Source organism: Blastomyces dermatitidis (genome assembly GCF_000003525.1).
Source record: "Blastomyces dermatitidis ER-3 genomic scaffold supercont1.5, whole genome shotgun sequence".
In the NCBI taxonomy this organism is placed as follows: Eukaryota; Fungi; Ascomycota; class Eurotiomycetes; order Onygenales; family Ajellomycetaceae; genus Blastomyces; species Blastomyces dermatitidis.
Window position 1 is genome coordinate 2,011,452 of NW_025544778.1, and position 21,217 is coordinate 2,032,668.

The 21,217-nt window shown below is 46.1% G+C and overlaps 7 protein-coding genes across 9 annotated transcripts; 4 read left to right on the forward strand and 3 right to left on the reverse strand.

The window, feature by feature from the left end:
• Window positions 1-529: 529 nt before the first annotated feature.
• BDCG_05128 (small nuclear ribonucleoprotein) lies at window positions 530-1,047 on the reverse strand (the record flags this gene model as incomplete). Its single annotated transcript, XM_045420786.1, has 4 exons — window positions 530-570; window positions 633-669; window positions 747-839; window positions 877-1,047. The coding sequence occupies 4 exons, from the start codon at window positions 1,045-1,047 to the stop codon at window positions 530-532; spliced, it is 342 nt and encodes a 113-aa protein (XP_045276826.1).
• BDCG_05129 (uncharacterized protein) lies at window positions 865-3,730 on the forward strand (the record flags this gene model as incomplete). The annotated part of the gene is made up of 1 exon (XM_045420787.1): window positions 865-3,730. The coding sequence occupies exon 1, from the start codon at window positions 1,124-1,126 to the stop codon at window positions 3,728-3,730; it is 2,607 nt and encodes an 868-aa protein (XP_045276827.1). The 5' UTR covers window positions 865-1,123.
• Window positions 3,731-4,068: 338 nt separating this feature from the next.
• BDCG_05130 lies at window positions 4,069-6,644 on the reverse strand. 2 transcript variants are annotated; one of them, XM_045420788.1, is made up of 3 exons: window positions 5,749-6,644; window positions 5,310-5,675; window positions 4,069-5,161 (listed from the first exon to the last, which is right to left on the reverse strand). In XM_045420788.1, the coding sequence occupies exons 2-3, from the start codon at window positions 5,560-5,562 to the stop codon at window positions 4,467-4,469; spliced, it is 948 nt and encodes a 315-aa protein (XP_045276828.1). In that variant the 5' UTR covers window positions 5,563-5,675; window positions 5,749-6,644; the 3' UTR covers window positions 4,069-4,466. The 2 variants fall into 2 exon arrangements, with proteins under 2 accessions (XP_045276828.1, XP_045281125.1); XM_045420789.1 differs by having other exon boundaries at window positions 5,310-5,643; window positions 5,726-6,644.
• Window positions 6,645-10,795: 4,151 nt separating this feature from the next.
• BDCG_05132 (arrestin domain-containing protein) lies at window positions 10,796-14,167 on the forward strand. The gene has a single exon (XM_045420790.1). The coding sequence runs from the start codon at window positions 11,761-11,763 to the stop codon at window positions 13,381-13,383; it is 1,623 nt and encodes a 540-aa protein (XP_045276829.1). The 5' UTR covers window positions 10,796-11,760; the 3' UTR covers window positions 13,384-14,167.
• On the reverse strand, window positions 13,740-17,173 carry BDCG_05133 (uncharacterized protein). Its single transcript, XM_045420791.1, has one exon. It carries the CDS (start codon window positions 16,239-16,241, stop codon window positions 15,360-15,362), a length of 882 nt encoding a protein of 293 aa, XP_045276830.1. The 5' UTR covers window positions 16,242-17,173; the 3' UTR covers window positions 13,740-15,359.
• On the forward strand, window positions 16,518-19,531 carry BDCG_05134. Of its 2 annotated transcripts, XM_045420793.1 has the most exons (8): window positions 16,518-17,106; window positions 17,169-17,224; window positions 17,310-17,609; window positions 17,676-17,820; window positions 17,897-18,174; window positions 18,256-18,861; window positions 18,917-19,207; window positions 19,269-19,531. In XM_045420793.1, exons 3-7 carry the CDS (start codon window positions 17,335-17,337, stop codon window positions 19,062-19,064), a joined length of 1,452 nt encoding a protein of 483 aa, XP_045281127.1. In that variant the 5' UTR covers window positions 16,518-17,106; window positions 17,169-17,224; window positions 17,310-17,334; the 3' UTR covers window positions 19,065-19,207; window positions 19,269-19,531. The 2 variants fall into 2 exon arrangements, with proteins under 2 accessions (XP_045281127.1, XP_045281126.1); XM_045420792.1 differs by having other exon boundaries at window positions 17,169-17,609.
• A 126-nt stretch (window positions 19,532-19,657) lies between these two features.
• Window positions 19,658-21,164, forward strand: BDCG_05135 (uncharacterized protein). The gene is made up of 3 exons (XM_045420794.1): window positions 19,658-19,917; window positions 20,053-20,656; window positions 20,762-21,164. The coding sequence occupies exons 1-3, from the start codon at window positions 19,813-19,815 to the stop codon at window positions 20,989-20,991; spliced, it is 939 nt and encodes a 312-aa protein (XP_045276831.1). The 5' UTR covers window positions 19,658-19,812; the 3' UTR covers window positions 20,992-21,164.
• The last annotated feature ends 53 nt before the right edge of the window (window positions 21,165-21,217 follow it).

Here is a 21,217-nt window from a genome sequence, read left to right on the forward strand (position 1 = left end):
ATAGTTAAAATATTCGGAGGCAAGATGACATCTGCTGGCGACGAGTCATCGCGACCAGCGAACTTGACTCACACAGAACCACCCACCGTACAAACTACACGGATCTACCCAGGGAGAAAAAAAAAAAGGTACTGCAGTTTGAGATATTATTACTTGCAGATTCGCTTCTGCTAACGACTAGTAAAATATATAAATACAGCGTTAAAACAGGACGTCTTGTTTTGCCTAAATATTTCGGAACGCCGATGGTCGTCCCGAAGCGATGTTGGACATGCGGCAACTGAGTCATCCATTTTGATCTATCTAAGAGCCCCATACTTATGCAAGGCTTGACAACACTAGAGATGTGTTACTGTTTATCCGTATTCCACCTCGCCTGTGCCCCGGAGTCATTGAACCGAAAAACCGTAGCTTGGGGCAAAAGCCTTCGCATTTCCAGCCTCAGCGTGTTGTTCCCGGCGTAGCACATAATAGGATGTCGTTAATCATAAATTCCCAGAATTCATTGAAATTTCATAGCTAGATGCGCCTATGATGGAGATTGAGGCGAAATCAGGACAACGGAATCCCCTGTAGTCATCGGTTAGCCGGAAGGACTGGATTTCCTAGCAGCGAAGATATAAGCTCCATACCTCTTACAAAAAGCATTTCTTCTTGCTTCTTGATTGTCTGCGAAAAGGTGCGAGTGTTAGCGACTGAGGGAACCCCGACAGGCTCTGGCAATGATTGCCTGGTCAGAAGCTTACCTTGATAATTTCCTGTTCGGATTCATCCTCTTCAACGATGTAAATTGTCTCTTCCACGTCGCCTAGGACTAAATTGCAGTGGCTGTCGTAGGCCTGGAGGAGATAAACGGGTTAATATCATAATTCAAACCATTCGTAAATCAACCACAATTGCGGGAATTCCACTTCCACTGACATGTAAGCGGCCCTTAAGCTCTCGATCTCCACGAAGCTTCACAAAGACGACCTCGTCGAGCGAGAGACGGACAAGGTCCAAGGGCTCCGAAAAAGGAGCTGCGCCCCCGACATCTGCGTCAGCCATGGTGACAGCAGGTAAACTCGAGATGGGGGGGAATCGATAAAGGCGCGCAGACAGTCAGCTTCAACAGAGCAAGCAAATGTTTTCGCGTATATTGGGTTACGGTGGAAAGCCAGCTGCGGCCCAAAGCGGTTTAGCGCGACCAGCAGCTTGGCGAAGTTCCAAACCGAAGAAAAAAAAGCTCCAGGAAACATCACGATTCACGAACAGCTTGCACGCATCACATTGCCAGCCGCGATTGACCCGCCCGATTCGGCCCATACTAGGATACCGTGGAGCATTGATGCGAGGAATTGGTTTTCGAAGCGAGGCAGTGAGCTCTCGCTTTGTCTGCCCGTCATGCTGCACGCGGCTTATCGGTGATGGCTACCTCCGCCGGTCTTCCATGCGCCCCGGAAACCGCACCCGCAATATCGGCCAACAATCAAAGAAACTCTCGACAGAAGCGTACACTCCGTGGTCATTCAAGCAGATGAAGACAGCATGGAATTCGTCAAAACCAAAAGATCCGGAAATGCCAGAGTCTCCTTTCCTCATGCAGGCTTTGTCGTTCAATCTCAACACTCACAGACCGACCGAAGCTGATTTCAAGAATCAGCACGGCATCCCGTACAGAACTTTCACTTCAGAATTAATGGATACATACTATTCAACGGATGATAAAATCATTGATTATTTTGACAAGGAGAAGCCAGATATGGTTGTGTATGCTTTTTTGGGCCCCGAGCAAATCCAATCCATCACGTATAATTTACCCGATTCGTCCTTTGCTGCAGCTCTCTCCCTCCTTGCTCCGTCACATTTTGTCGAGCCCCATAAAAAATTACACAGGAGATTTCACCCTGCCGTGGCGCATGCCAAGGGTTATAAAACCCTCGAGGTAATCTTTGACGAATTCAAACGGGTGCTTCATTTCGCTATAGAGAAGCGTCGTGCGGCTGGATTTAAATTGGGAATTGTCGAATATACTCATCTTTTAGATTGTGCCCGGTCAATGGGAGATGCGGATATGGCGGATTGGCTGTGGTATGATATGACCGTGGACGGGATCGAGCCAACTACCGCCTGCTATAACCACTACATGGAGGCAAAAGGATGGCACCAGGCGTACATACCGAAGGAGAAACTTAACCTACGATTCACGCCTTGGGTTTATAGGAAGCGGAGTTATGACCACAGGAATCTGGGTTATCAAGGATACGGTACTGGCAGCGAGAACAGTGTTCGGCAGCAAGTACTTCGGCTGTTTGACGAGATGCTTGCAAGAGGCCAAGAACCCGATGAAGCCACTTATGTCAATGTTATGGTTGCTTCTAGCAGAGAGGGTCACATGGTCGCCGTGGAAAATGTTCTGAAAACCGTGTGGAATATCGACGTCGAGTTGATAATGACTCGTGAGGATCCAGCCAACATACCTCCTGTTACCGAATTCAGGCGCACAAACCCGCTACATCCAACAACTCGACTCTTGTATGCTGTTGCACATATATTTGGTTCGAACAACAACCTCTCCGCAGCACTACAGCTTGTCGATTTTATTTCTACCCAATACCAAGTTCCGATTCCAGACTTTGTCTGGCTGGAACTAATGGAATGGTCCTATGTCCTCTCCGTCAGAAGATGGGGCCCCAGAGCTATAGAAAACAGTGTGGGAAAAGTTCCCCCGCAAACTGTGAAAAGACTGTTCGATACCATGATCTCGAGTCCATATAACGTGAAGCCGACGCTACCAGTCTACGATATGCTCATTTCTACATCCTGGTCGCGATATGATCTTGACGATACTTTAAAATATATGCGTGAAGGATACAAATTGTTTCAGGAAACTTTAAGGAGGCGAAATACGACGAAGCGCAAGTTTGTTGGCCATATTTTGAGCCTTCTACCGGCAAATATTCGAACGGAGGTCATGCTGAAGGATAGCTACCAGCGGCTACTAACCAGCCTCCAGAAATCCCGCGTAGGTATGCCAACAGGACCACCCCTTGACCCAGCCGCTAGAGCTCTAGCTACACTAAAGGCCAAAAGAGCCCAAAGCGAAGCGGACATGGCTAGACGGCGCATTGCACTCTTGCGTGCAGACAAGAAGGCCCAAGAGACGGGGATCCCTCCTCCATATCTTAACCGGGGTTGGGCACGGAAGCATATGAAACGGATCGCCCAACTTGAAGCAGAAGAGGAAGTGGAACGGGACGAAGAAGCGGAACGGGACGAAGAAGTAGAACGGGACCAATTCAACAAACACGGCCAATTCGGCCCTTCGGCCCTCAATCTGTCCATGATAAAGAAATATAGAGCCATGAAGGCAGCCTTCAACTTGGAGCAATTGAACGCTAGTCGCGACGCGACAATGATCGAACGATGGGTCCGACTGCTGATATCCCGACGATGGGTTCCGGACGCCGACTACTGGGAACGTCAACGCCTACCAAGCCTTCTACAAGAGTGGGAGCCATTTCTGCCGGAGAATGTATACTATAAGATTAGAAATGGTGTTGTAGAGTTCCTGCCTATCAGCTTCTGGCCCCACGGCAAACGCGAGCGACCGGAGAAAGGGGTCACTGATTTGGAAATAGGCCTTTACGACTCGGAAAAGAGCGTATTGCTAACAGATGTATTTGAAGTCATTGGTGAACATCCCGATGCGCGCCTGGCGGATTCTCATGATGAGGAAGGAGGTTTATGAGGCAGATGAAGCCCAGGCCTCCTCCTAGTTTGGTGTTTCTTCGTTTTCTTTTTCTTGGTCAATTTTAGAATGACACATAACACATGTCTTGAATATATTCGATATATAATTCCCTCACCGCACCAGACTTCATGGCATCTACCATTTACCAGATGTACCATTTACCAGATGTACCATAACCCTCCCCATACTGTCTTCTATATATCTCACGCCTCTACCCATTTTCTCTAGCCTTCTCCTTATGCCAAGAGGATTCGGATTTTCCCAAAAAAAACCCATCCCATCGCTAGGTTACCCTAACGTGCCCTGCCCCCTTTTGGTCTCCTACTCCCAGCAGTTTTGCTTCCTCTTGTGCATTCCAGGGCTTGCAATAGGATAATGTACTATTATAACCGGATATATCTGTGTTAGAAGCGTTCTAATTTTTGTTTTTCAGGCGCGTTTAAAACTGCGCTTGATTTTCTTACCTCCGTTCATTTGGCATACATTCCGCCGAACTAGCCGCCACCTTGAGCTATAGAACAATAATAATAATAAAAAAGAGGATAACCAATGTTATATTATATATAAAATGCCGTATATAGTATGTATAATATATGAAAACTTACAGCATCTACTATGGTACAAGGGGAATATTACAACAGCATATGTTTGTGCTTCAAATCCATCCACCCTTCCCCCCGCCTCCTTCCAGACTCCCTATAGCTCTCAAAACCCCTTTCCAAGATATAGAAACTCATACCGTCTCCCGCTTCAAATCATTGACAACCATGTACCTCCCAATGGACACCCACCCCCATCGAAACCAGACCATCTGACTCTTATGCGCGCACACCATAGCTTTCACCCCAGCCACCCAATCCGTAACCCCACTGACAAACAGCAACCGTTTCGGCTGCCTCTCCCTGGCCGTGCTCGCCGACCGTTTCCGGTCAAATACCGCGCCCACTAGCCCGTGCACCATACTCAGCGGTGCATCCAGCACGCCGATGTATTTGCGCAGGATACTTGTGGACGTCAGCGTGTAGAGGGTGACGGGGCAGGCGTAGCTGCTTTTGCCGTTCATGAGGTTTTGGAGGAAGGCGCGCGCGCCGTGGTAGAGGGAGCGGTGGTTTGGGTGGTTACTGACGCCTGACTGGTCGAAGGTGACGAGGATGTCGATTGTGGCTGTGGGTGGTTTGTTGCTATTGCTGGGTGATGGTTTGGAAGAGGAGCCGTTAGTTGACGATGAGGATGTGGAGGGGAGGTCGGGCGCGAAGGCGGAGGCGAGGAGGGTGGAAATGTCGGCGGCGGACCAGGTTGCGGTCATGCTATCTGGGAAGCGGGAGGGGTCGTCGACGACGAAGACGTCGGCTTCGCTGCGGAGGCCGAGGCGGAGGGCGCTGGCTTTTAGTTCCTTTTTACGGATGGGGCCGAGGCCGGCTGCGTCACCTGTATTTTTTGTTAAAAAAAAAAAAAGTAATTTGCTCTAGTTAGTGGTTTCTTTTTATATATATGTTCATGGCCAAGGGGGAGAAATATCCTATATAAAACATGGCAGCCCAAAATAGAACTCTCCCCCCAAGCAGGAAGCGCATACCAGAGCTCAAGCAGAGGATCTTCAGATGATTTCCCAACTCCGGCCGTGTCATTGCTATCAGTGTTGGCGCAAAGAACATTGCCTCGTCGTCTGGATGGGCGATCAAGAGACATATCCTCTTATTGCGCACGCTAGGGAATGAAAGGCCAAAGGACGACGAGGCGGTTGTCGAGGAGATAGTCCAGAAGAAAAGGAGGAAAGCAGGGATAAGGGCGAAGGTGAGGAAAGTCGGATTCATGTCGACATCATCCATGGCTGCGATATTTGCGCGGTCCTGACGGGAGGGAACCTGAGGACGCTGGAGTTTCGCGTTGTATTTAAATTAAATAGTTGGCTGGATGAGAAGGGTGTTTGTCTGTCGGTGTTCTGCGATAGCGATAAATAAGGCGCTGTTCTATATGGATGGATGTACACACCTGCGCGGAAAGATGTCACAAACCCAATTATATCGTATAAGAGGCAGCGAAGTAGGATAGTTGGAGATCCAATTCGATATCTAGTCTTCAAAAATAAAATAAAAAATTAAATGGATTGGAAGCACGAATCGATCCCGATACTGCGCGCTCCTCAATCAACAGACAGACACGCGAATCATCCACTCAAGGAACGCGCACTCTCCCCTCGCCTCAATTCGCGGGAGAAACAGTTAGAGGAGGGAGCTGCCGTGGATCAATCAATTGAAAGATATCAATCAGTACTTTATCTCAGCATCCATTGGGGAGAGCCAGTGGATGGCGCGAACGGGTAACGTGGCATGATCGGCTTCAAGGTTTCAATCTATCAAGGCAGAAAGGGGGGGAGAAGAGCGAAGAGCTCGCTAGTCACGAATGCCGATACGATACGATGGCTTCTAGTTAAATAAATAACTAGTTACTTGTCGGGATTTTAGCTGGACACTAGTTAAATGGATGGTTTAGTTTTAAGTTCGCTCATGCTGGAATGACGGTATGGTTTCATTATTGACATTGACTGCCTTGTCTGTATATATAGAGAGGATGAGATTGACTACTTATACTATCTATTTACTTATAAGAAGTTGCAGGTTCTAAATGAAGATGATGAAAGATGCCTGCAAATCGATAATTTCTCCATTTATGAAGAATAGATTCGGAGGATATAACTAGTTAAATACTGCAAGCCTGAATTCCCGCACCTATTTAGTTGGCATTCTCATGTCTCCTTCTCTCACTTGATAAGGCAAAAAAGCCTTTTGCTACTAAATAAATACTACTACTCCTCCCCCTGTCCTTGAGACTCGAGAGGTCAAATAGGTTGTGTATCTAGGAAAAAAGTACAAAACCTTTCCATGCTAAATTTGGTCTAAATAACTAAATGTAACTATCACTAACTACATTAGGCTAGGTACCAGCAATCGGTATTCTATCAACAAGACCACCTACAGGTTTACTTTGATGTTCATATAATATACGTGTTGCAGAGAGCTGAGCAAGTGATGATAAATATTCGGCCTATAAACGCTCTTCGACGGATTCTTTCAGGGTAAACAATCCCCCTGGACAAATTCATTCAAGGTGTGCACTGGCACTCGCGACAATCATAATAGAACCTGCCTCCCCTCCCTGCTTTAGGTACGTGTCTTTGCTCTCTGAATATAAAAATTCCAATATGACAAGATCAGATTCTTTCATTGGGCATCCTACCTAGGTAAGCTTTCATCATCATGAGACTCATTGAAATCCAGAAGAGGGCTGAGAAATTCTCTAGCAAGCTCTTTTGTGGAAAATGACACGACTCAACACAACGCACAACACACCAGATATTGCTTCCCTAAAGCCGAAGAGTGTGGGTGTTACCATTTCCCAGAGAGATATCCCGATTTTGCTCCTACAAGCACCTTCCGCCCCCCCGGGGATCTGTAGACCCGTTGTGTTTCGGCATATCTTTGCAAGGGGGCCTGTCCATCTCCTAACATCCCCATGCTAGGATGAAGTTTTGTTCATCATCAATCAATCAATCAATCAATCAATCGATCGATCGATCGATCAATGATGCGGCGGATCAGATTTCATGAAACGGCCTCGCGCGGACCTCATATGTGTTGGTTGGCGGGGGTTGTTCTTCAACATATATGTGAAAGCAACCAGACTGACTTTGATAAGATGGCTGAAGAGTGCAAATATAAATATCGGAGGGGTGGTTTGCAATTTTGTATGTTTTCGAACCTTTTAACAATGAAATTGAGCTGGTTAGTTCCCCCTTCCCTTCTAATTTCCGCGGTCTGTCGAACATTGATAGAGAAAATTCATCTGTTTCATCTGTTGGTAGCTAAGTCGCAATGGATGGCTGTCAAACTTACGACTCCCTGCCGTTTTCATGTCAACGATGAAGATTCTTAACCCAATTGGGCCTGTGTGCTGTCGTACTTTTGCTCGGCCCCCGATCTCCCCGCCATTCGCCAGGCATCAGACAGCCCAGAAGCTTCGGAGAAGAGAGGTCATGGGCCAACTCTGCCGTTCATGGTTTCTGGGAGCCAGCGCCAGGGGTGAGAACAGTAGTAATTCCTCGTGATATCCGCAAGGAGTACTGCATTGTACATTGTACAGTACAACCATTTCTATAAAGTAGTGTAGTGTTTCCATACAACAATTAAACGGACTTATTGCTAACTCTGGGACACCTTTCATTCATACATATACAATCTCCATCCTCTGACAGCAACGGAACGGGGGGCTGTTTTGGTATGGGGACCCCGAAAAAAAATCTTACTTGGCTCAAGAACCGCATGGATAGCCGCAAGGGATTCCCCCCTCCAAGTCGGGATCTGAGCACTTCTTCTTATTCCATATACTTACGGTCAGCTAGATCTATCGGTGAGAGGCCCGGATCCTCGTTGGATAACGACGCCGGTGTGGTTGTGGTGAAATTAATACCTAGGGCTTGGGAGAACTTTTCCAGATCTGGTAACCTCACCCAGCTGTATATAGGGTTATTTGTTTTATGAATAGTACTTGGCTCATTCTTGCACAGAAGATTAATATTAATGCGGGAATTACGTTTTTAACCATGCATGCAACGCAATATTCCTCAAGTGGGTGTGGGTGGTGTTCAAAGAATTGAACACAGAATAGTTAGTATAATTTTAGACCATATTGCACACATAGATTTGATATCTGGTGTCTTTCTGTGGTCGATTTGCATTGCATGTACTCTGAAATGTATTTCACCAAAGAGTTCAACCAAACTTAACTTTATGAAAATTGAGTGAACCAGTTACACAGAGACAAATTCGATACAACACAGTGCTGAGCATGACATCAGCAAGCCTTAATCACTCCAGTCATGTATTAAATTTTAATCTCAAAGAGAGGCATCAGCTGAAGATGATTGTATGGAAGTATGCACATGTCCATGTACATTACTACGACACACTCATTACTGTCAATCTACTTTTCTATTATCTCTATAAGAAGAATCGTCAGAAGTCGAATTTGACACTATGAATTTATATTAATAGTAATACACAGGTGACAGCGTAGATCTTAAAACCGTGTATGTCTACAGCGCAGGGCCCGGCTAGATATAATCTCCCGAGTGTCTTGAGAGTATTTACTGAAAATATGAGATGTAGACTTTTTGTTTGTAAGCTAACATTGGTGAAACCAAATAAATACCATGGGAGCATGGAGAGAATCAATCTCACCATTTCATTTTAGAACTTAAGAGACTCTGAACTTGGGCGGATTTATCAATCCTTCCTTCTTGCCGGCGGGGGGGTTCATATTCAGAACCCCAAACTCCGGAGATCAACTACAAAATCAGCAAATCAGCAAGCCGAGTGTAAAGCAATCAAGAAATAATATTTTTTACGACCCTGACATAGTTTCATGAATGATTATTTGAAATAATCTCAGTCTTTAGCGTACACTTCGAACATCGCAAAACTTCCTAAATCTTCATGATCATAATTATTAATATTCAGATATTGCCATACAGATATGTACAGTACTCCGGACGCTGACGTAGCAAGCGACTCTTCACGCCCAGAAGGCGCCAAGGAAGGCACTTGCATGATCGACTGCTTAGCTTAGCACGGGGTGAGATTTTTTTTCCCCTTTTTTTTCCCCTTTTTTTTCTTTTTTTTTTTTTTTAAACACCGAAAATCTACCAAAGTCCGAAGGGCGGTGGCACAAAAAAGTTACTGAGTAATCGTAATCCCAGCACCCTGTTGGAGATGATTCTGTTGCCTTTTCTAGTCTCAGCTATTTTACCTAGGTATGTTTGTTAGGTTTATCTCCAAGGGTGCTCACGAAAAGCCGGCATCTGAGCTGGGTAGGTACCCCAGTGTAGTGTCGGACCCATCCAGGCGGGAACCTCTGTTTCTGGAATTAATAGTCGTTATTGGATGGCGAGCCATCACTGATTCTGATTGAATACTTTATATCCGAAGTGCGGAGTAGTTGTTGGATGTTGTTCTGACGTTGTTTGTTCCCTGCATATATAATTGATCACAAGCAATCATGATTTGATGAATTGAGTTTTCTGCAGCGCTTGCAAGGACCGCTTAGCTTGGTGGCCCGAGCCTAGAGGCTATCCTATCCCGAACTTGAGTTGAGGTTGCCATATGAAAAAGCAAAGCTGCCACTGGAGTCCTGGACACGTTGCTGCTTGCAAGGTTTGGAAGGTGGCTGCGGAAAACCCTGCCGGAGTCGACTATATGGATCAGTGAAGGTTTGGTGTGTTTTTTTAGATGGATGGAGACTCTTTTTCCCCTTTTCCCCTTTTCCCCTTTTCCCCTTTTCCCCTTTTCCCCCCATGTCTACTACTTTCTCAAAAAAAAAAAATTCTTTTTTTTTTTTTTATATTTTCTGCTGTCTTCACTGGCCATTTTGGACTTGAAATTACTTTTTTTAGCTGTAATTTTCAACTTTGCCCCTGGTAAGCTTGTTTTCCACCCATATAATAATATTAGCACCACATTGGCATCCACTGGACCGAGGCAACGGGGCTTCAAAGCTTGGGTACCCGCTGTTTAGAGTCCCGCTCTGGCTTGTCTGCTCTCTTTCCCCTGGTGCAGAGTCGTCTTAAGAACTTAGAACTTGGGAGAACAACCCAAGGGGCCAAGGGGTAGAAAGACTGTAGGACACGCGCGAGTTTTTTCCCATGTACGTCATAATAGTATCCTCCTATAACAAATGGATCAACTCAATGAGCTGGGAACTCCCCTGATCACTCAGGTAGCCCACTAATCCATTGAGGCTATTCTATTCCGGATTTAGGCCTAGTTCTAGCTCCCTTGACATGGGCTGCTGGCCATGGCGCTTGAACAATAAAAATGGCCGAAGAAAAGCTTTCTTAGCGGCTTTCTTAGCGGCAGAGGCGTTAGACACGTCAAGGCCGCGCACTGGTGGCCTGAGTCAGAGCTTAATTGGTGCGTCGTTGATGCGCGCCATGACATCTTTGGCAGCAAGACGTGCAGAGTTCATCAACAACGATTGCTGCGGCGGGGATGGTCATCAGGTTCAGGTGACGGCAGCTCCTCTCGTATTATGGATAATTTTTCTAATATTGTTCTTAATTGCTAACGCGCACTCACGCGGCCCGCGGAGACTAGGATACTTTTCGTAGGACTATCCTCAGTAGACGGCGCGAGAACCTTGCTGCCATGCCAATCCATATATCCCATTCGTGCAGAACGCGGAGGGAGGAGGACGAGGAGGGGTTAGATAAGAGACCTGAGGAACCATACTTAATAATAATAGGCTGTGTGATCCCTGACTCCTGAACCGTCAACCTAACAATAGGGCGTGAGAGTGAGAGTGGATTAACCTGATGCCGATCCGTCTAAAAAGTATAAAAAATTTCATCCCAAGAAATAAAGTCTAGAACGAGCTGGCGGGGCGGAAACCGAGCAATACCCGCTTTTGTTGCCACTGGTCGGTATTTTACTCGCCCGTTACGGCGAAATACATCGGCGGCGGGATTGGTTCCATACGAGTTTTCTGCCCTTTTTTTGTTCTTTGAAGCTTGACTTTTCTGAGCTGCTATACTCAGTTTTGACAGCATATATATCACCCAGGTTGCCTTCCTCGAGTTATCGACGTTCTTCTTTCAGTGGTCGGGATATTGAACTGAGACTCAAAGTATTATCGGGTTGAACCCTGTTTGGTTGGTATAGAATACCTGGGCAAGCTTCCAATGACGAATTTGGGGACGAAATCGGAACTATAAGAAGAGAATCAGAAGAAGCAACGAGAATATACGCCAGAAGTGAGGTTGGATTGAAGAGGCAGCAGTCAGTCAAGTCACTCTTTTTAGTTTTGTCTGGCTGCTGCTTGCTTTGCTTTGCTTTGCTTTGCTTGCTCTGCTTGGGCATAATACTTCATTCACTCTCCGCTTCATCCGCGCCGTCATTCCTACCCACTCTAGCTTTTTGCAATATCTCTGGTGCATTGGCAATCACTACCCGTAACTACATAGGCCAGCCGTCACCATGCCAGGAAGGCTCATCTCCAGCTTTGTGCGGTCGTCGTCCGGGTTCCCGACGTCCGCTTCCTCCTATCTACTTCCCGAGCGCAGCGATCACGATACTATCAGATCTACCTCATCGTCATCTTCCCAAAGGAGCACAGCCTCCATAACAGATAGTCCAGAGCGTCGTCTTTCGTTCTCAATGGACCATTTGATCCACCCGTATCGCCATTGGGGACATCAGGAGAAGAGGCGGAATTTGATCCATTTGCGCTCTGGGGATAAATCATCGGATAACCGCTTACCTCCCGCCAACTTGGATATTACCATCGAGTCCCCCCCATTGGTTCTATACGGTCCCCCCAGTCGCTCTACTGGCGCATTGATGTCAGGTCGTCTTTTGCTCTCAGTCTCGGATGTACCAGGCCAAATCACCCTTAAGGCACTGCGGATGTGTTTGACCCGAAAAGTCTCTACGAAAAAACCCGTTTCGAGAGATTGTTCAGCTTGCAAATATCAAACTGAGGAGTTGACCAGCTGGGAATTCTTGACAGAGCCTGCCCACCTCAAAAGCGGCATTCATGATTATCCATTTAGCTACTTGTTTGCTGGCAACTTGCAACCAACAACCCAAGGGTCACTAGGTGCGGTTTCATATAACTTAACTGCATGCGCCGTGACTACATCTGGGAAGGAACTCTGTCTCAACAGACCCATCAAAATAAAGCGAGCGGTCATGCCTGGACCCGATAAATATTCAATGCGAATCTTTCCTCCAACCAACCTCGTGGGACGGGCTACCCTACCATCCGTAGTTCACCCAATTGGAAATTTCCCCATTCAGTTAACCCTCTGTGGCGTTGTGGAGAGAAAGGAAGGGGGCCGCATTAGATGGCGTTTACGGAAGACAATGTGGCGGATCGAAGAGCATCAGAGTATCATCTCCCATGTTTGCCCTAAACACCTTCACAAAGTGACTGAGGGAAAAGGAATTTTACACCAATCGACACGTATAATCGGTCATGGTGAGCAGAGATCCGGATGGAAGAGCGATTTCGATACTGTTGGTGGGGAAATACACATCGAGTTCGAAGCCAACATCAGACCAGGCGCGAACCCGTTATGTCACCTTTCGCCTACCCCTGAGGGAGGTTTGGAGGTCAGACACGATCTTGTTATGGAGCAAATTGTTTCAGAGGAATATTGCCCTGAAAACAACGCCAAATTCCTCACCCCAACTGGCGCAGCCCGAGTCTTGCGTATGGTGTTTCCACTGCATGTCACAGAACGTGGTGGCTTGGGAATAAGTTGGGATGAGGAGATGCCACCCGTGTATGATGATGTCCCTGACAGTCCACCAGGGTATGTCATGCCCGATAGAGCCTCCAGTAGCATAGAAGACTACACTGGCTCACCCCTTCCTCTACCGGATTACGAGGAGCTTGAGCAAATGAATGCTTTCGATGACTCTCCACACCATCAAGGGAACTCCAGTGAAGCCTCCCAACAAGCCCCACAGCGGGAATCGGGGCACCGTCTAACGGTAGATGATCTGGAAACAGAGCCGCAATTGAACACGCCAACACAAGATTCCCGTCACTCTCACTCGTCGGCCGCTGATATCGCTGAAGGTCTGTTGCAGTGATGGCAAAAATATTCCCGCATCGGTATTTTGCCTCATGGTTGGCGCTTTTTACTGATTTCGCCTGACCTTTTAACATTCGAACGTTCAAATGTTTGCCCTTACCCATATCAACCTAAATATTCCACTTTTCTTTCGCCTAGCGCCCGTTATTATGTCCCCTTTCTCGAGCACCCTGCTGAGAAAAACGCGTTACGATTCTCATAAGTGGTTTTTATTCGAGTACTTCTTCATGATATGTTTCACGCGTATCACTAATGCCTCTATTTTATCTTAATTTTCCTCGCTGAGTATTATTCTCTGATTACTTGTTTTAAAACAAAAGTTAAACAGCATTGGAGTTGGACATATGGGATCTGTACGGTTATTAATTTCTTTTCATCTTTCTTTTCTCCGATGGTTACTTGCTCCTCGATTCCGTTTAATGATTGTCCTTGGAAATAGTTTGTTACTAGAGTCGTTTATTTGATATCTATTCACCTGATTCCCCATACGTTTTCCGAATAGTTTCAATGTTTATTGTTAGTTTTACGTTTATTACTATGTTCTCCTTTGTGTCCCTTGGTACCGTCTGGTTCCCCTTATTTATCTTTGGTTCTGTATGACCTGGCCGACAGTAATGGGGAAATGGATCGAAAGCATGAGTTGGGAAGCAAAGAAACGAAGCAGTTACTCGGATTTGGAAAATTACTCGGATTTGGAAAATCGTTGTGTAGTTAAATAGTTATTTCCCGTGGAGGATGAAAGCAAGTTAGGAATTAAATCATATTAAAGAAATCTTCAGATATCTCTTTGCTTTGCTTTTCTTGTTTTTTTTAATTATTGTATTTTTCGGGATCTTTTGAAGTCATCCCTAATGTAGACCCGAAGTATCTTAACAGGTTGCCAGTTTTGCTCTACCATAAAATAATTACTCTACTCTAGTTGATTCGCAGGCTGAACATTCCCTGTACCCTACTAGTTGTAAACCAAAGAGCTAACAGATAGACAGGTGAAATGTAAGGGGAGAGGCTCTTCCAGGCCATAGACTTAAACGGACAATCGTACCTCTCCAGCGTCAACATATTGGAATATTAAAATGCACAAAAGTGTAATAATAGTAGAAAAGAACGCAGATCTCCCATAAACCAACTCAAACAGCAAAGAAAGAGAGACTAACTCCAACGCAAACTTACCATCACCACCTACTAACATGTCAAATTTGCTCTAGGGCTATCTTGCTTGGTCGAGGCAGTCCATTCATGGCTCGAATACCAAGCACATGCGGCCAAGCAGCGACGACGGGTAGTTGCATCATCTGGAGGTTGATTTTGCCACCTTGGTGGGGCGCCGATTGAAATAGATTCAAATGAGCTCAAACATTGTCCTTCTTGTAATTTTTATGTTCCAAGGTGGCAACGGCATCTGTGGAAATCCTAGAGAAGCCCACAGAAACGGAGAGCATAAAATTGAACATGCAGCTTGGTGTAGCTTGCATTAGCCGCTAGTTGCCAAAATCGGATTGAGCGTATCAACTACCTAGGAACACATGAGCCAAACAATAATGAGTATTGGCCCGCATACGGCCAGCCCGGGAAATTTTATCTTGGGACCTATATTGATGGACAATATATCTCTCATTTTTAGAAGTGATTATTGAATTAGGTTTCCCTATCAATTCCATAAGGCTGTCGTAGCTATAGTTTTCGGTATTTCGTGCTTGACTGTTTTTTTTCCCCATTGTACCCTCGAGCTCAATACACAGGAGTGAGAGCTGTGTCTATGTCCCTGCATACCTCCTGTGCCATCCAGTATCAAAATCGGAAGTACAGTACCACACACACATTCCACATTCCACTTCCGATCAGTGCTCTCCAAGCTCGCATAATGCAATGAAACGGGAACAAGCCGGAAAGTGATTATAGCCCTGCCTAAGACATAGTTATTTAACGTAGGAAATAACATCCCACGCCGCTTCGCTGTTCGTGTTCAAAAACAGCTCAGATAATCCCGTATCCTTTATATAGAACAGCCCAGCCGATTGGGCCCAAAACTCCAAAAATAGCTGGCACTAAGGGAAGCTCCAGCACCGCCCAAACCCATAGTGTACCGATAGAAGGTGTCTTTTTCATCACAGCATAATAGGACGCTTCATTCGTCATAGATATTAACCGCCCACCGAAAAATAAGGCTATGGGAAGAAATACCATGGACTTTGCCGAAGGGGGTAGGAAGTATGTAATGGCCCTTACAAGCAAGGATTTGCTATTACTTGCAGAGTCCTCAGGTCCCGTTTTCTGGTCCTTTTCGTCCCGCTGTTTGCCTGATTTGCCACTGAAAGTGAATCTGTCGAACGAAATAATATGGCCATGAGCAAGATGGATGACGAAAGTGAGAACAGGGAATGCTACAAATATCGTGTTCTGGATGAGTTGTCGGAGGGGGATGTCTTGGGCATACTGATGCGCGGCGAGAAATGATAGTGTAAGGTGGAGAACGGAGAGGGGCAGAGAGAGAAGTATCGTGTCTGGGAGCGGGGGAATTGGTTCATCAGCATCGACTTCGTCGTCCGCAGAAGATGGATTGCTGTGTGGATTGTTTGTGGTTGATTTAGAGTCTTTGGCTCGGACTATTTCTCCCTCGGGCGAAATAGTTACGAATTCTGTGCCTGGTGGTGGCTCGAGGCTGGTCTTTGACCTGGATCGTCCTAGCTCCGCTTCTCTTTCAGCTGCGAGCTCGTAGAGTGTTTTGGCCTTTGGTTTTTGGGAGGGGTTATTTGTCGGAGGGTGGCGGAGGGGGATTGACGCAGGGTCAAAGCCGTCATCGCCGGCTGCGGATGAAGCTTGGGCTGCTCGACGTTCTTTCCGGTTTCGAGGCGGCATGGTGATCTCGTTATTTGAACGAATTGCAAGCTCAAAATAAACTAACGGGAAATTTAAATGGGCTAGGCAGATTGTGGAATACGCAAGCTTGGAACACTATTGATGCCAGGGCAAGTGGGCAAGCAGCAGGAGGAAGCTTGCGATAAATTAAGGTTGTAAACTTTATGTTTAAGCTTATCTAAATCGGGTTAAAGGCCGAAGCACCCCTGTCAAGCCTTCGCCCTACGAGCAGGCTTCTTCTAGCCAATTCGCTTCAGGCATTGGAAAACAATTCTTCGGATTCCGGCTGTTATTAATTATGTCTGTGAGACATGAAAATAGTCGACTGGTGCTTTCAGTGGCTTGGAAATCTCCCAAGACGCATTTCGCTGGGAACATACGGAGCACAAACGCAAGAGCTGAAATTTGATACAATCCTCAGTTTTCCAGGAAGAACAGTGCATCGATAGTAAAATGATGGGCCCTTCCATTCAGACATCGCATCGGCTTCGTGAACGAAGATGTTTTCGGATACTAATAAAAGGCCTTGAGGCGAGCGAACTAGGCGCGTTCGGGTACGACGAGGATAGCAGCTAGATGGCTCTTGTGTGCGATGTAGGATTTGGAGGACAGCGTCATAGTTTGTTGGGATAGTGCATTATCTTCGCACAGTAGACGCGATCAGCCTGATATCTGAAAGGCGCATTCATATCTAACCCTAAAGTTCTCACTATAGTCGCATTCGGGCAAAGATGACGGCAAATCTTATTAGGAGTTACGCTTGTCTTTATAAACGACTCTGATATCCTTTCATCTGCCCTAGCTAATATTCTTGGGGAAAATAAATTATGGCGATTTTCGTCTCACTTGTTTTTACTCGGTGCAAGTAAGATCCCATATCCACACATGATGTCTATAGGTAGTTGATATTCTAACTCGAAAATGCAGATTTATTCTACGAAATATCTACTGGCGTGAAGCTTCAAATATTTGGCTACAGAAGAGTGCAGCCATTTTTTTCAATTCGCATTTGAGTCCTTTCTTCTTCTCCCGCATTGATATGCTGACCAGCGGAGAACGGCCTCGTAGACCTCTAAGTGATGGGGTTGTGATTATGAGTGCGAATAGTCGGGGCAGCGCGTGCTATTCGAAGAGGAATTCAACCCACGCCAATACACAATATCAACACAATGGCCGGACGCAAATGCTGGGCGAAGAGGATACATGGGAAGTTCTTGTTTTACCAACCACTCCCAGCCCTGAAAATGGAGAGGATGAGGATCTTGAGGTCCGCTGGGACGGCCCAGATGATCCAGCGGACCCGCGAAATTTTTCTCTGATCCTGCGATGGTCTATGGTTACCATCATAACTCTCTGTTCCTTGTGCACGTAAGCAAACAATCATATATATGGAAGGAAATATTACGAAATGACCTTGAATTTAACGAAGCATAGGATTTTCACCTCCGCGCTATACACGATGACATATGATCAGATCACAGTGGAATTCAACTGCTCAACGCTCGTTGCAACTCTTGGCCTGTCTCTCTTCATATTGGGCCTTGGAGTTGGCCCTCTGTTTCTTGCTCCTTTATCCGAAGTAAGTCCCTCAGTTCATAACCTAATCATTTTTCACGGACAAAGTATCTAGTCACAATCACACTAACGAGTTGTAGTTTTATGGCCGCCGTCCCGTATACCTAGTCGCCATGGTACTTTTCATTCTATGGCTAATCCCGTGCGCGGCTGCCCAAAACATCCAAACAATGCTTATATCGCGCTTCTTTAGTGGATTCTCGAGCAGTGCATTTATGTCAGTTGCTGGAGGGTCGATCGGAGATCTTTTCTCTCAGGATGATTTGCAGCGACCAATGATGGTTTATACTGCTATTCCATTCATGGGCCCCATCATTGGGCCGCTAGTTGGCGGATTTATTAACCAATACACCTCCTGGTATGTGAACTCAATTGTGATATCAACCGGACGAAGGCAGCACAAGGCTAACTCGCTATATTACTTGATTACGATGCGAAGGAGATGGTCATTCTACGTCGTCATAATCTGGAGCGCTTCCCTGCTGATTTGCATGGTCTTTCTTATGCCTGAAACATACCATCCCGTTCTGTTACGCCACAAGGCACAGAGATTACGCAGGGAGACTGGTCGAGCTTATTATGCCTGGATCGAAAAGACTGATAAATCAATCGCAACGGAGGTGATGTGGTCGTTTGCGCGGCCGCTGCAATTGCTATTCCTCGAGCCAATGATAACATGTCTTTGTGTTTATACATCCGTAGCCCTTGGAATTCTCTACCTCTTCCTTGGTGCTTTCTATGCTGTTTTTACCCATAATTACGATTTCGAACTATATCAAGTTGGCCTATCGTTTCTCGGTTTACTTTTCGGAACCATAACTTCCTTTGCTACGCATCCATTATGGAACTGGAACTATCGGCGACTTGTGCGTCAAAGGGAGGCGAACGGAGGAGAGCCAGGGGAGAGTGAGCCAGAATACAGACTACCCCCTGCAATTGCGTCTTCGATTTTGCTTCCTCTTGGTATGTTCTGGTTCGGCTGGACGACATATAAATCCATTCACTGGATTGTCCCAATTATCGGCAGTGGCTTCTTCAGCGCTGGGTACGTCAGATCTAACTGGCTGGAGATTTTGGGCGGCACTAATGAAATTAACCAGCGTCGTCCTCTCGTACAATGGGATTCTGACCTTTCTTGTACATGCATATCCACTATATTCGGCAAGTGCTATGGGTGCGAACTTGATCTTAAGAAGCATCTTTGCAGCCGCCTTTCCTATATTTGGTGTTCGATGTAAGTTCCAATAGTTTCGACAACCAGTCGTTTGCCCCGCGGCGCGGCTAACTTCTGCACGCCAAAAAAAAAAAAAAAAAATAGTATACGAAAAGCTGGGATATCAATGGGCAACATCGCTTCTTGGGTTTTTCACTGTTGCGATGATGCCATTCCCGTGAGTAACAGTTAGGGATCTCCCTTGTGTTGGATCCTACATCGTCCTAACATCTAGCTAGGTATTTGTTTTATAGATATGGAGCACAGCTCCGGGCAAAGAGCCGTTGGGCATCAAGTGGTCATTCTAAAAAATGACAAGTCATGACAAATCTGGAGAGCTTACTGGAGCTTGTCTTCCGGTTTTCGAGTTATTAGTTGTAATATGGCGTCCTTTCTTTCAGCACGGTATATCTCTAACATGCTGCATTGCATCCTTTTTTTCTTTGTAGCTGTACACTTTGAACTCAAGCCTCGAGGAAATTGATTTCTTGCGTAATAGTAGATATCCTCATTGACCAATTTCATCTTATACTCCGCGGTACGTACGGAACACTCGTGCGCGATCTGGGCGACAATCCTCAATTTTCTTTCTTTTTTCTTTTTTTAGTTCGAGAAATCCCCTCGTATTCCGCATGCAAATGAGTCATCCTGAAAACCCCATTGATGAAGCAGGCCTCAACTCCTGATAGATGAGCCGAGCCGCCATTCAGAAACCCGCAAGAAGAATACTCATTTCCAAATCATCGTAAGAAAGCAGAGTAGCGTGACAAGCCAAACTCCACGATGCAAGTAGCCATCGCGGGTGTCGGTGCTCTCGGGCACCATATTCTGCGCGGAATTCTCGCAACAGGGAAACATTCTGTGACCGTCTTGACAAGAGGAGAGCCCGTCAGTAATTTTTCCAAATGAGAAATGCATATTCTCTATATTTTGCAAGACCCCATATAGCCATGTTCTTCCATGTCCTCAGTGCTCTACAGCAGCTGCTACAATATCATTGTCGCTAACGAGTTGACGTTTCAGCGCTCTAATGACCCGCGCATCACATGGCGTAAAGTCGACTACAGTGACAAGTCCTCACTGACGGAGGCGCTCCGCGGTATCGATACATGTATATCAACCGCAGCAAGCTTCGACGACAAATCATTCGCGGAGGGCCAGATTAGATTAGTCGACGCATGCATTGCAGCAGGCATTCGCCGGTTCGTGCCTTCAGAGTTCGAACTCGATCCACACACCCGCAAAGACCGCTACCCTTATTTGGCTGCGAAGCGGAAAGTATTATCCCACCTTGCCTCGCCAGCGGTTCGGGAGAAGATCCAGTGCACGCTATTCACGCCGGGGATCTTCTATGATTATTACTCGCCGATGACTGAGGATGGGAAGAGGCATATGAGCAGTGAATCGCTCGTGCCGATTGGGTTTGATATGGTGGTTGATCTGAAGAATTGTCGCGCGCAACTTGTGGATGGGATGGAGGAGAAGAGGATGCGGTTTACCGAGGTTGATGATGTTGGGAAGTTCGTGGCGAAGGCTTTGGAGCTGGAGGAGTGGCCAGATCAGTTTATGATGTCCGGGGAGAATCTTACTTGCAAGGAGCTTATTGGGATTTGTGAGAAGGTCAGAGGTATGTATGACAGGTTTGAATTTGAGAATCCTGAATCCTTGGGCCCACTACCACCCTTTTAAAGAGAAGCTTTTATATATCGTATATTCACGAAAATCGAATTAGGAAAACCATTCGAAATCGAGCGCATATCAATCGCAGATATGGAAAGCAGAATAAAGGAGGCAGAGAAAGCGAATGATATGATGGGAACATTCATTTGGACCACACCCGTTTGTATCCTCGAGGGAGACTTTTGGTGGGACGACAAAACTACGCAGGGGGTAGATATCAAGACCGTTTTTCCAGATGAGAAAATTGAATCTCTGGAAGGATTTTTGTCAAAATGGTGGTGATTTGATTCGTATTGCATTGTCGCCCGACCAGCGTCGAGTCGTATTGTTCAATGATCCTTCGCGTCGAGGAACAGTAGTCCTCCAGACAGCTAGCTAGCTGGTTTAAGTTTGAGCCGCTCAATATGTCGATCGAATTTGTTTAGCAAAAGTAGTAAATAAATAAAGGATGTCCATTAAAATGTCTAATCTAGAGCAATTCTATTATTGCTTCGGCTCTAATAATCCG

What these genes read in the sequence shown, in the direction of transcription:
- BDCG_05130 (XM_045420788.1), bottom strand. Translation starts at nt 5,562, where the DNA reads ATGGATGATGTCGACATGAATCCGACTTTCCTCACCTTCGCCCTTATC. An exon ending in GATCCTCTGCTTGAGCTCTG is followed by an intron (nt 5,162 to 5,309) that starts GTATGCGCTTCC and finishes CAAAAAATACAG; the next exon opens with GTGACGCAGCCGGCCTCGGC.
- BDCG_05132 (XM_045420790.1), top strand. Translation starts at nt 11,761, where the DNA reads ATGCCAGGAAGGCTCATCTCCAGCTTTGTGCGGTCGTCGTCCGGGTTC.
- BDCG_05133 (XM_045420791.1), bottom strand. Translation starts at nt 16,241, where the DNA reads ATGCCGCCTCGAAACCGGAAAGAACGTCGAGCAGCCCAAGCTTCATCC.
- BDCG_05134 (XM_045420792.1), top strand. Translation starts at nt 17,069, where the DNA reads ATGGCGATTTTCGTCTCACTTGTTTTTACTCGGTGCAA. An exon ending in TTCTTGCTCCTTTATCCGAA is followed by an intron (nt 17,821 to 17,896) that starts GTAAGTCCCTCA and finishes AACGAGTTGTAG; the next exon opens with TTTTATGGCCGCCGTCCCGT. An exon ending in AGTGGCTTCTTCAGCGCTGG is followed by an intron (nt 18,862 to 18,916) that starts GTACGTCAGATC and finishes GAAATTAACCAG; the next exon opens with CGTCGTCCTCTCGTACAATG.
- BDCG_05135 (XM_045420794.1), top strand. Translation starts at nt 19,813, where the DNA reads ATGCAAGTAGCCATCGCGGGTGTCGGTGCTCTCGGGCACCATATTCTG. An exon ending in TCTTGACAAGAGGAGAGCCC is followed by an intron (nt 19,918 to 20,052) that starts GTCAGTAATTTT and finishes TTGACGTTTCAG; the next exon opens with CGCTCTAATGACCCGCGCAT. An exon ending in GATTTGTGAGAAGGTCAGAG is followed by an intron (nt 20,657 to 20,761) that starts GTATGTATGACA and finishes AAATCGAATTAG; the next exon opens with GAAAACCATTCGAAATCGAG.